The 12,377-nt window shown below is 32.3% G+C and overlaps 1 protein-coding gene across 2 annotated transcripts; it reads left to right on the top strand.

Moving 5' to 3' along the window:
- Nucleotides 1-3,151: 3,151 nt before the first annotated feature.
- LOC141721725 (beta-glucuronosyltransferase GlcAT14A-like) lies at nt 3,152-5,568 on the top strand. 2 transcript variants are annotated; one of them, XM_074524799.1, is made up of 7 exons: nt 3,152-3,246; nt 3,799-3,912; nt 4,173-4,286; nt 4,591-4,670; nt 4,779-4,858; nt 4,940-5,067; nt 5,157-5,568. In XM_074524799.1, the coding sequence occupies exons 1-4, from the start codon at nt 3,174-3,176 to the stop codon at nt 4,611-4,613; spliced, it is 324 nt and encodes a 107-aa protein (XP_074380900.1). In that variant the 5' UTR covers nt 3,152-3,173; the 3' UTR covers nt 4,614-4,670; nt 4,779-4,858; nt 4,940-5,067; nt 5,157-5,568. The 2 variants fall into 2 exon arrangements, with proteins under 2 accessions (XP_074380900.1, XP_074380892.1); XM_074524791.1 differs by having other exon boundaries at nt 4,753-4,858.
- The last annotated feature ends 6,809 nt before the right edge of the window (nt 5,569-12,377 follow it).

The raw sequence follows: 12,377 nt of genomic DNA, 5'->3' as shown, positions 1-12,377 counted from the left end.
CCCCCTTTTGATCAGCTTTCCTAGTGACTACTTCAAATAATAAAGAATTTCAATTATAGAATTTTACACTATGACCCCTAGCACGCACAATTAACCGACTCAACATCTTGCTTGCATTGATAGGTAAAAACTCGACCTTTAGATAATTCGGTTACAATTTCTAACCTCCTTTCATCGAAATACTCAACCGTCTTCAATAATAGTGCTCTAACTAAGGAACTAATCGGGATCTTTCTAGATTCAATGATTGTGTTGTTCTAACTTTCCGCATGATTATTGGTCATCGTGCAAAAAAGTTTCCCTCCATCACGTGCTAAAGACCATTTACCTAAAGGATTATCCTCAAACCATACCTCCATCCTAGGCTCCTCAATCAACAAATGTTCCTATATAAAATCAAATTTCTTCTCTTGCACCTGAGAAGCCAACTCAACTAACCTATTTTTAATCCTTTTCTGCTATGTGCACTACCAAAATTTTTAGCCTAGTGTCTAAAGCAGAATCTATGATGGTCAAGGGGATCGCACCATCCGGTCTATTGCATAGTTTCCATAATCCCATCTTGTCTATAAGAGATAAGAAAAATCACATATCTCTTAATTGCCACAAAACTCCTCAATCTATCCATGAACTACCCTCAACTAGACATGTTCTCGGATTTAACAAAAGCAAATGCCAATATAAAAATATGCCTGAAGCCATTCACTACCACAATACTCAATAGTAAACCGGGATATGCACCATAAAGCTCAAATCTATAAATACATGGTCTGAAAACCCAGAATAGTCTCTTGAATGTCACTTCCTCTTTCAAATATAGACAAAAAATAATCATTAACTACAAAATATTACAAAATATGAAAAAACATTTAAATTGAATACCTCTAAGCTTCCACGATCTTCCATCTTATCCTCCTTCAAAAGCCAATCAACCATGGTTCCCACATTAAAACATTGCAACACTTCCATAAAAAAAGGGAAGTCTTCATATGATCCTTCCCAAGATCCATGTTCTTGGTCCATTGCTAGCTTTTTGGCATCTCTAATCTTCTCTCTTCCTGGCTGGTAACTAAAAATACTTTTCACCGTCTCCATTAACACTTTTTTCTTAATCGTGGGATCGGCTAAGATTTGATCCTTAACTAGTTCAAGAATATCATGAGATGTCAAATTAGGATGGTCTTGGGTAACGGTGGTACACAAACATGTGTGTGGTCCCAAAGTTTCCATAATTTTGAATTTCCCAAGTGATTTTCATAACCTAGCATTTAAACTCCATTCAAAACCATTATCCTTATTCTTACAAACCATATTTCGATACACTTCACTTGATTTAATCACCTTAATCTCTTGATGATTTCGGATATGAAAATCTGTAACCGTATGCATCAATACTATTTTTAATTGAATATCATCACCTCCCTCAACTTCATCGGCTCCGCACTACACCAGAAACTGAATCAGACAACACCACTTACACAATGGTTGATCAAAAAACCGTTATCCCAAATCATCAGACAACGGTGAATGATTCGTTGACTGAAAAGTATTGTGCGACTTCCCTTCACACAATGGTGATTCAACTTTTTCCAAAGTGTTGTCTACATGGTACCAGTGTGCTCCAATGAGACAATGATTATAGTTCAGCTTATTGTGTGATTTCTCTTAGACAAGTGGTTTTTAGGTCAAAATAAACCATTGTGCTAACTTTGAATTTAGACAACTAATTGTCATGACTGTTGTGCAAGTTAGACAACGATGGCTCAGAACACATGTGCTCATATATTTTAGACAATGGTGCTGAAAAACCATTGTTAGAAGCAAAACATGTAGACAATTGTTTATCACCTCTGTTGAGTAAATGAGTGTCACACAATAGTGTATTACCTGTTGTCTAAATCACCTCAATTAGAATATAGGTGACAACAGTTTTCTTGTAAAACCATTGTCTGATTACCTGAGAGTTTTTTTAAAAAAACCTGAAGCATATACAATAATCCTTAGGAAAAAATCAAACCAATCCTTAAAGAACATTTTCAAAGCAAATCTTGCAACAAATTATCGTTGAATTTATGTCTCAATTTAAACTAATTACGTTACTTTTTGAATTATTTTTACTATAAATTTTATTTATATAAAACTAAAAAAAGTCACATTTTCTTTATCATTGGATTATGAATAGACTATTCTGAGCCGTTGATTTACAAAAAATTAAAATTTTCATTTCCCCCTCTATTTTATTAAAATTCCCGCCTGAATTTTTAAAAAAATTTTGAAATTTTTTTGAAGGTGATTTAGGTTTGGAAGAATGATTTTCTAAAATATAAGACAACAGTTTTAAAATTAAACCATTGTACGAAAGTGTACAAACAAGCCTCTTTTTAGGAAACCATTGTGTCATGACATCAACCTTTTTGACATAATATAAGACAACGGTTTGGGCGAAAATCCATTGTAAGAACCTGTACAAACAAGCCTTTTTCGTTAAAACCATTGTCTATTGACATCAAATTTTTTGACAATCCCAAAGACTTGAATGGGACTTGAATCGTTACCGTACGCTTTCAAAATGTGCTACAAGAGAAGTGATTGGCATGTAAAAACTCACATTATCAAACACATGTTTAAATATCACTAAGGTTATACGAAATAAATAACTTATATTTTTTAGTTATAATATGTTGTATCGTAATCATATACGTACGTAGATCCCGTCATTACTTTCGAAATATAGTCGATAACTATACATATGAAAGATTCGGGACTTGTTAAGTTTACAATATTACATAGAGACACCGTATGAGTAAAGAAAAGTGAAACGAGCCATTTAATGTCGATCCAGTTGAATATTTCATTTTTTATTAATTTAATTCGATATAGGGGTTTAAAATTTGGAAGAATGATTTTATAAAATTTAAGACAACAGTTTTAAAATTAAACCATTGTACGAAAGTGTACAAACAAGCCTTTTTTAGGAAACCATTGTGTCATGACATCAACCTTTTTGACAAAATATAAGATAACGGTTTGGGCAAAAATCCATTGTAAGAACCTGTACAAACAAGTCTTTTTCATTCAAACCATTGTCTATTGACATCAAATTTCTTGACAATCCCAAAGACTTGAATGGGACTTGAATCCCAAAGCCAATAATTGTTGATCCCGGTGTTTATATGTCTAAGAAATCTGACCTTACTTGGACTTCCCAGCGCAGATCCCTCCCTACTACTTTTAAGTTATTTACCGGTAAGTTAACACATAATTCACAAATTATCTGTGAATACTGTAATTACTTTTAAGACTGATGTGAAGTATTAGGGACAAGTTTACTGGTTCGTTGGTGGTTTGGAATATTTGTTTTGTCTCTGTTAGGATGGTGAAGTTTAAGACTCTATGCAGGAAACTATATAATTTGTCTTTCTGTTGGTTAAGTAGGCCATATTTCTTCACATGTCCGTAGCCTCTATAAAAGCTATAAAAGCGTTTGTGTCTTTAGTCACTTTGACCAATTACATCTAAATCTTTGCAATAGATAACATTGTACTTTTAGTTTTGATGTGATTAATTGGTACAACTCAGCTTATTTCAGTCAATCAAATATCTCCTGTATAATTCTTCTGTCTCTTATTAAATTTGACTGCTAGAAAGGTTTCCTTTCTGATCAGTATCATGCTGTTCCAATTTATTGTAGTACGATTTTGATGCTCTTCTGTCTGCAAAGCCTTGATTGTTTATATGTTTTAGTACCTTGTCAACTGTTTTTTAATGCACATGTCCGTTGGTCTATTCCTGATCCAGGTTCAGCTTGGGTGATACTCAGCCGATCCTTTGTTGAATACTGTATATGGGGATGGGATAATCTTCCACGGACAGTCCTAATGTACTACACGAACTTTGTCTCCTCTCCGGAAGGTTATTTTCACACTGTTATCATTGCACTTTTTTTTCTGTACACCTTATTATATAAGTCTATATTTTATTATCAGCTTTTGGTGAAGATAATTTAATTCCTTGTTTTGGATTCGGAGATGGTATTTCTTTATTTCTTATTTCACTGTTAGTGCTAAAAGTATGACTTATGATGATGTTTGTCGTCAATGCAGCGTTCAACCAATGGTTGGTTGAAATAAGTTGACTGAACCAAGGACTTTAACTGATTTTTTCATTTACAGCTTCAACGCATGACCAAGAAGTGTTCAGTTTCTATCCAGATGAGAAATATTATGATGGATTCGAGGAAGTGTTGACACGATATAGAGAGCTAGTCCCACAACTCAGACTTACAGGTTTGGACTTGACTAAATTAATATTCATTTTCTTTTTGGTTGGCGCTAGTATCTTATAACATGGTGTCGGTTTATGTGAACATGTCCAACTTCTTTTGCTTCCGTTATTGAAATGGAAATTACTATTGTTGAACAAAGTCGTGACCAGCATCATGTTTCGTAAATAATCGCCGAAGGGCAGGTATTATAAAATTATAGTCCGAGAATTGTAATTTATTGAAACAAACATGTCTATGATTGCTTTCTGAATACATATATGACAAATGGTTTTAATGTATATTTAACAATGTACCTTTGATGATAGGTGACAAAAAGTATCGATACTGAACGTGGTCTGCTAAGCCATCAGGATAGAAAAACTGTAGAGGCAATTGTGAAAGCCAGGTGATTTTGGCAGTCTAACTTTTTCTTGATGATGATTTTGATACCAAAACACCTACAAATGTTCTTACATTTACTTTTACACTGAATACCCCTTATCGATCATATTAGTTGGTGTTGGGGATGGATCCTGGGACATGATGCGAGAATTTGATGACAATATACCTGCTCGAGCCTTTGACAACTTTTAGGCAAGTAACAGGACTCTCCTAGCTACTTTTTAAGTGCTTGCATTTATGTTTCCGTTACTGATTGATTTCTATTTTCTATAGTTTGTCAATTTTACAGGAATTATGTCAAAGAATCTGAACCGATCCAGGAAAGAGGCAGAGTTCGCTCTTGCAGCCTTAATGGAAATACCTTCCCAATATAAAGCAACACTAGAGCTTAATATATTGAAGTATTACTTGGACTTATTCATAATTAGTAATAATTTTAGATTATCTTTTTTTGGTTTCATTACTTATTATATTTGCATTTATCCATCAGTGCACAGAGAGGCAAGGCAATAGATAGGATTCCTCTACTCCCACCTCACTACGGCATGGCATCTCGAGGGGAATCAAAGCCTTCATAGTCAACTATTTTATGTCCGAGTGGATCTTCTTCATATAAACAAACTTCATCCGTCCCTATTAGGGAGCCTCCAAGTTCTTCAGCTGATGCCAATGTAAGTGCATTCCCAGTGGAATTTCCTACTGTATCACTTCTTACTTTACTGTTGGATCTGGTATTATAGGAATCTTCCTCCAGATGCTGTCTACCTCCAGATACTACCTCCGGATACTATCTGGTGGTACATATTAACTAGTCAAATATGTTTAGAATGTTGGATGTAATAACTTAGAATTTGGGTTTTATTGTTTTTAGTTGGGATGTTTATTTTAGACTTGGAAAGTAATGTCCGAATTGAGCTCTTGTTGGATTGAATGTTAGTAAATTTGGTATCAATGTATACCTTTATGTTTTTACAAATTTGGTTGGATGTATTGCATATTGTTGGTATTTTTCTGGTTGAAAATGTAATTGGTTCCCTGGGCTATTAATAGTACCAGGATGGCATATGCAATTTACAGTACATTAACATCAGAATGGTAATTTAAAATCGATGTAAAAATGAACAAAAGACATCAGGTGAAACAATATTAAAAGAAAAAGAACTACAAAAACCAATGTCAAATATAGTCATTTGACATCGGTTCTGTAAAAAAATCAATGTATTTTAAACCAAATAACATCGAATTTTCAATAGCTGATGTCTTAAATTTTACAATATTAAAGATTAAACATCGGTTAGAAAAAAACACTGATGTTAAACAAAAGGATTTAACATCACAAAATGAATGAAACCGATGTCTAACTCAGTATTTTACATCGGTTGATAAAAGTACCCGATGTCTGATGGACCATTTCACATCGGTCAGACAACATAACCGATGTCTGATCTAGACTTTCACATCGGTTTGTTCGAAAGATTTAAAAAAAATATTTTTTAGAGCTTGTAGGTTTCATGTTTTAATGGATAATTACCCCATAATATACTCATATTCACCTAGAAATACTGTAATATAAGTAGAAATTTGTTGCAAAGACATCAGAATTTTTCTTAAAACCGATGTATAGCACTGTAATAGACATCGGCTATGAACCGATGTCAAAGGCTGATGACATTTAACATCACACGCGAAGACATCGGTTCAGTTTTTTTTAACATCGGTTCAGAACCGTTGTCTGATCCCATATTTCCAGTAGTGTTAAACCATTATCTCGAGGACAGTGGCGTAAGTTTATAAATTTCTAGGCCAAAAGTCGACGGATCACTTCTTCAGCTTGTTAATTAAGTGATTTGGCTTCTTGAAAAATCAACTATTTCTGCAAGAACTAATACACATGTTGCCTGTTATCTTTATTTATTTTACGCTGAGATTTAATTTTTAATTGGATTTAGTTTTCAGATTTTCCTTATTCTAAATATTTTTTTAGAAAATATACTTTTTAGGGACTTTATGAGTTCCGGCGTATTTTAAATGGATGCCTTCTCTGTTAAAAAAATTGAAGTACGTGAAATTACCACAACGATATAAAGAATTTAGTAGTATATCTAGTACATAGAATCTGTTCAGAAATTGATGCATTATGTGTCTTGTAGGCAGATATGGCAGATACAACATCTTACATTGAAACATGATTAGGTATATTTGAAATTTGTTTTTATACAACTAAGGGAATACAAGAATGAAATAGTCGATCGGGAAACTGGTTAAAAATAGTCTTTGTCATGTTGTGTTTAGTATGTCAGACTCAAAACAGTCAAACTTAAATAACTGAAATAGCTAGGAACTGAAAGCATTGGTGATTTCTGGACAGTTTGGTGCATCACCAAATTCGCCTACAATTGTTAAATTTAAAAACTGATGCTCAACTAGCAAGCTTTGTTACTCGGGCATGGAGTGTCGTCAGACATGCCAGACGTCCAAGTGTCTGGATTCGAAAAGTCTGAAATTGTGACAAAATAAGTATTATGTTTATGTGTTATGTCCGACTCGTTTATGTCAACCTAAACAGGAGAGTTGGAGTAATATTTACTAGAAGATCATGATTACTCACCTCTTTGGATTCTTCTTCAATCTTCACTCAAATATGTATATTTTCTTTTAATTTTCGGTTGTTAACATCTACTGTCTAGTCTGGGAAATTTAAAGGATTTTAATTTGGATATATTTTTCCTTGAAGAATATTAGCTGTATTAGAACATCTCAAACCATGTTCACCTGTTAGATAAAAAGTCTAGGTGGGAACATGATTTAGATATTTGTTAAAAAATATACCACTCCAACCATTAGACCTGTTAGCAAAAATTTTAGATATCCTCCATCCCTTCTTCTATATCTGTTGATCCTCTAACCATTAGCTAAAACATCCACATCAGCTTTGGTACCTTATTTAAAACTTAACCTACTTTACACATTAATATATACATATATTTATATTACACTTAATATATATATATAAATCAAAATATATTAAAATTCTTATTTTATATTTAATATTTTAAACTTTATTATATTTATTTTAATATACAATGCATATTTTTATGAATACAAATAGAAATAATATAATATAATATAATTATATATATTATAATATATATATATATATAAGTAATGTTTATTAATTATGTTTGATTATATTTAAATATGTTATTATATTTCAATTGAAATAATATTAAATTGCTATTATATTTAATATATTTTCATTAAATATATTATTTATATTTTCACTTGTATTTAACTAAATATATACTAAAATTATTTTAACATATAAAATTTTCATATATATATATATATATATACATAGTAAAAAAATAATTTTATTGAAAATAGCTAACCATTATACCTAGTACCACTGGAGTAAAATCTTTTACAGATTCAACAAATTTTTAGATAATGATCATTTAGCTAACCATTTTAGCTATTAGTCTTGGAGATGCCGTTACTCTGACAAAACTATTCTTATGGTGTTAAGCATTACCCACAACACTGTTGAGAGTTAGAAATAGAAGAACTAGTGTGGTGCCAGGGAACAGATCATTTTTTAGAATTTTTTTACAATACATATTTTTATTTATTTATTTTTTATTTGTTAATGAAATTATGTAACATGTCAAGTATAACTAATATAAGTCGAATAGTCGAATAGTTTTTGACATGTATTAATATACAAAAGACTAAAATTTTGTTTAAAAAAAAGACTAAAATTTAATATATATATATATAACTAAATGGTCGTATATTCACATAAAATAAATTAATACTCTCTCAGTCCCAATTTATCTGTCCAGATTGACTTTTGCACGTAGTTTAAGGTGCATTGACCGCATAATTTCGTTGATTATTTTTCAAATTTTCTTTTTGTGAATAAAAATTTAAGATTTTAATATTTATTCACCGAAAAAAATTTGAAAAATAATCAACGGAACTATGCGGTCAATGCACCTTAAGTTACATGCAAAATTCAAATATCGTGTTTATAATTCTGTCAAGAACAAAGTAGAAGAATCCATCAATATTACATTCAATGAATCCTCAAGGAATATATCTAAAATTGATGAAGACACTGCGGATCTATCGTCTCATTCCCAAATGAGACAGTCTCATTCTGAAAAGAGTCAGTCACATTCTAACAAGTCGAACAATCATTAAAATTCGATGGCTCAATAGATAATATTATATTCTAACTGTCAAGGCAAATGGGACAGTCTCTTATGCAAATGGGATAGTCCCTTTATAAATGAAATAATGAATGGGACAGTCTCAATTAACTGCAGAATGTAAATAACAGTAATTAAAATGCAGAATGCTGAAAACTGAAAAGTAAAAACACCAGAAGTTTTCACTTGGTTCGGCCCCTACACCTAGTCTATGGCCTACATCCAAGTCCCCATGCCAACAAGCATAGAGAATGTATTATATCAATTTCAATAAAAGAACTTACAGTCTTTTCCTTGATTACAAATATAGCACTTGAAGGAAACCCTTTCCCAAGCTACCTTGCTACCTAGCCCACTGTTATTCCTTAGCCTTCTAGCTACCTTGCTATACTTTGAAATCAAGCTTGCCACAACCCGGCACAAAGTTGATATGAATACACACAATAGATAACGATGAAATATTACAACTCAAACTAGGCTTCTTGTTTGACTGGATATTCAAGAGATATAAAACAAGAATGGTGTTTCGGATTATAAAGATAGAACATGGAACCATTAGGTGTAATCTGAAAACATGAGATGTGTCTTCTTCTTTAATAGAATATTCAAGAGAATGAAATAAGAAGAGTTTTGCAGAGAATAAATATAGAACGTGGAATAAACACTCTTATTGAATCTAAAAAACAAGATGTGTATTTATACACACAAATCTAACGGGTTTGATTTTCAAAACAAAGAAGAGATAAGATTGGATAATCTATTTATTTGAAAATATTTGAATAAGTCTTTGTAAAACAACCCGTTAGTTGGTTGTAAAAGATAAACCTTAGAAATGATAAGATTAGAATAGGTCAAATAGGTTTATCAAGATAGAGTTTGTTTTGGAGATAAACTTATTTACCCAGTCAAATAGAATTATACCAAACCCTATCACTTACAACAACTAAGTCCAATAATATGCATTCTCTACGAACATCTTGAATTAGGTCATCATCAGAAATCTGCAAATCAACAAAACTGGACAGATAAATTGGGACAGAGGGAGTAGTTAGTATGCAAAATAAGTTGGCTAGTCCAATATTAGTGAAACTTGAATGTTTATATATCTATGATAATTTTGTACATTATACGCGCATTTAGGGGTTTATACAATAAAATTTCACAAGGTGATTGATATGTCAGGCTTCCAAAATCTTTTATTTTGTATTTAATATAAGATTTTTCAATATACATCATTTCGTAAAACACATGATCTAGATTGCACGAAATAAATATAAAGGCCAAAATAGTGGCCATTTATATGGCACTCTAAAAATGATAGGTCGTATATAGTAATTTATAACACAACATAAACTCATATTGTAATAAAAACGACTGTTCGAGATGTATGTCCTGGATAGTATAAAGATAGATTTTCTGTACAAGCTAAATAAACATGTTTTTCTAGTTATATTTATAAAAAACACATCTTTAATTTGCTTTATAGCAAGTCAATAAGGACCATTTTTTAATACGTGATATTTGAGGCCTTACTTAATAAAATTGTATCATTGAAGGCCAACACCATGGTTGTCACGACGGTAAGTCGAGGCGAGTCGATGGACCCCCGTCTAGTCGACTAGGCGACTAGTCAGCTAAAAAATAATATATTATTATAAACATATAAATTTAAATATTACATATTATATTAAATTTTAGATATATATATTATGTAATTTAGTTGACTAGTGGATTATATGGTTATTGTTAACCTAAAATACAGAATTCTACAGACTATTAAAATTCGATTATTTGATCCAACTTACAAGAGCAAAAAAAGGAATGCAGAATGGTCAATATTAAACCGCAGATTGCCTAAAAAAGCAGAATATAAAAAGAGTGCAGTTCCAATGCAGAAACATAGCAGAATGTAAAAAAGATGCAGTTCTAGTGGAGAAAAACAGCAGAAAAACAGGGTAGGAAAAGAGAAAATTATATAGGATATTCTGAACAAATAACTGCAAAGTTATAATTAAAAGAACAGAACAAAAAACAAACAAAACATTCTGCAGATTTGGGCTGTGAAGTGTGAACCAGTGGAAGATAAACAAACACAAAACATTTAGCTCTTAGATATCATCATAGAGATTCAAGATATTATCTCGGGCGCGGTATTCGTTATTTCTGTCACTATTATTGTTTGGCTCAAAATATCCGTAATCATCCTCAACATCCTCATCATCACTTAATATGATGGGTTCATGATCCTCTAACATCTCAATATCGGGTGATGCATCCATTTGAGAAGAAGAGGCATTCACATTCGCCCTCCTTTTACTAGGGCGACCTTCAAGATTTGTTGATGCATCCAAAGCTTCATCTATAGCCTCCCATAAATCATTATCAATGGGATTAATTACTTCCCCATTCACCCACTCGTTATCCCACTGAAATTCTTTTAACACCAATGGATTAAAATTTGTTCCCTCTTCACACCTTCGCTGGAACCTTGTTGCAATTCTTCGGTTGTATTGAATATACACTAAATCGTTTAAACGTTGATGCTCCAATCTATTTCTTTTTTTTGGTGTGGATCTAAAAAATAAATAAATATGTATAATTATTATTTAGCACTCCAGTTAGGCAGTTACTTAGTTTCCTACTTCTGAAAAACACTAAGTCACTTACAAGTTGAAAAGTACTCCAATTGCGTTCGCAACCGGATGAAGAACAACAAAGGCCGACGATTTGCTTTGCGAATATTGCAAGTTCAACGGTAAGGCCACCAAAAGCTCCCCACCAATCAACTACGATAAAAAAATCAAAAAAATTAAGAGATGTGTGAATACTAAAGTATATAACAGTACAAGAATAGTTAAAAATTTAGTAATTGCTAATTAATATACTTACGTGGACTCTTAGATTTTCTTTGGCGGATAGAAAGTTGCTTTCCAAAAGCATTTCTTGAGTGTTCATATTGATCAGCTTGGTTACTGATGATTTCCACCAAGCTTGTATCAACTACCATTTTTTCAAGAACATCATTAAATTTCATCCGTAATTGACTCGAGTATGCATAATTATTTTCTTTGATGTCAAAGAACTTTCCCGGATTGAGAAACAAGGCTGCCCCATATAAATGTACTTGCATTTGAGATTCCCAACGCCTTTCTATAATTCCTATGACTTTATTTAAAAGCCTTTTTTGTGTTTAAGTCCAATTTTCATCTTATCTTTAGCGAAGTCCATTGGAGCACAAAGCTCTGCGATAGACGGCTTTTCATCCCCGTCAACAACCCTCAATACTTGCAAAATTGGTATCGATGCTAGAATGCAATCTTCGACATAACTCCAGAACTTTGTTGAAAGGACAACATAATGCACTTTCTTTCCCGCCATAGTTTTAGCCAGTTTGGAATTGAACCAATCTGTACTACCAAACAGTTTTCTTAAGGCGTCTTGGTTTTTGTATAGGCTTTGTAAAGGAAGAACAGCCGTTGCAAACTTTGTAGCTCCTGCTC

The sequence above is a fragment of the Apium graveolens genome, chromosome 1, assembly GCF_009905375.1.
Source record: "Apium graveolens cultivar Ventura chromosome 1, ASM990537v1, whole genome shotgun sequence".
NCBI classification, from domain to species: Eukaryota; Viridiplantae; Streptophyta; class Magnoliopsida; order Apiales; family Apiaceae; genus Apium; species Apium graveolens.
Note: the sequence above shows the minus strand (reverse complement) of the source record. Positions and strands in the feature narration are given on the sequence as shown.

Bases quoted from the DNA above. Each gene is read 5' to 3' on its own strand.
- LOC141721725 (XM_074524799.1), top strand. From the start codon at position 3,174: ATGTCTAAGAAATCTGACCTTACTTGGACTTCCCAGCGCAGATCCCTC. The intron at 3,247-3,798 runs GTAAGTTAACAC...TTCCTGATCCAG, and splicing joins TACTTTTAAGTTATTTACCG to GTTCAGCTTGGGTGATACTC. The intron at 3,913-4,172 runs GTTATTTTCACA...TTTCATTTACAG, and splicing joins CTTTGTCTCCTCTCCGGAAG to CTTCAACGCATGACCAAGAA.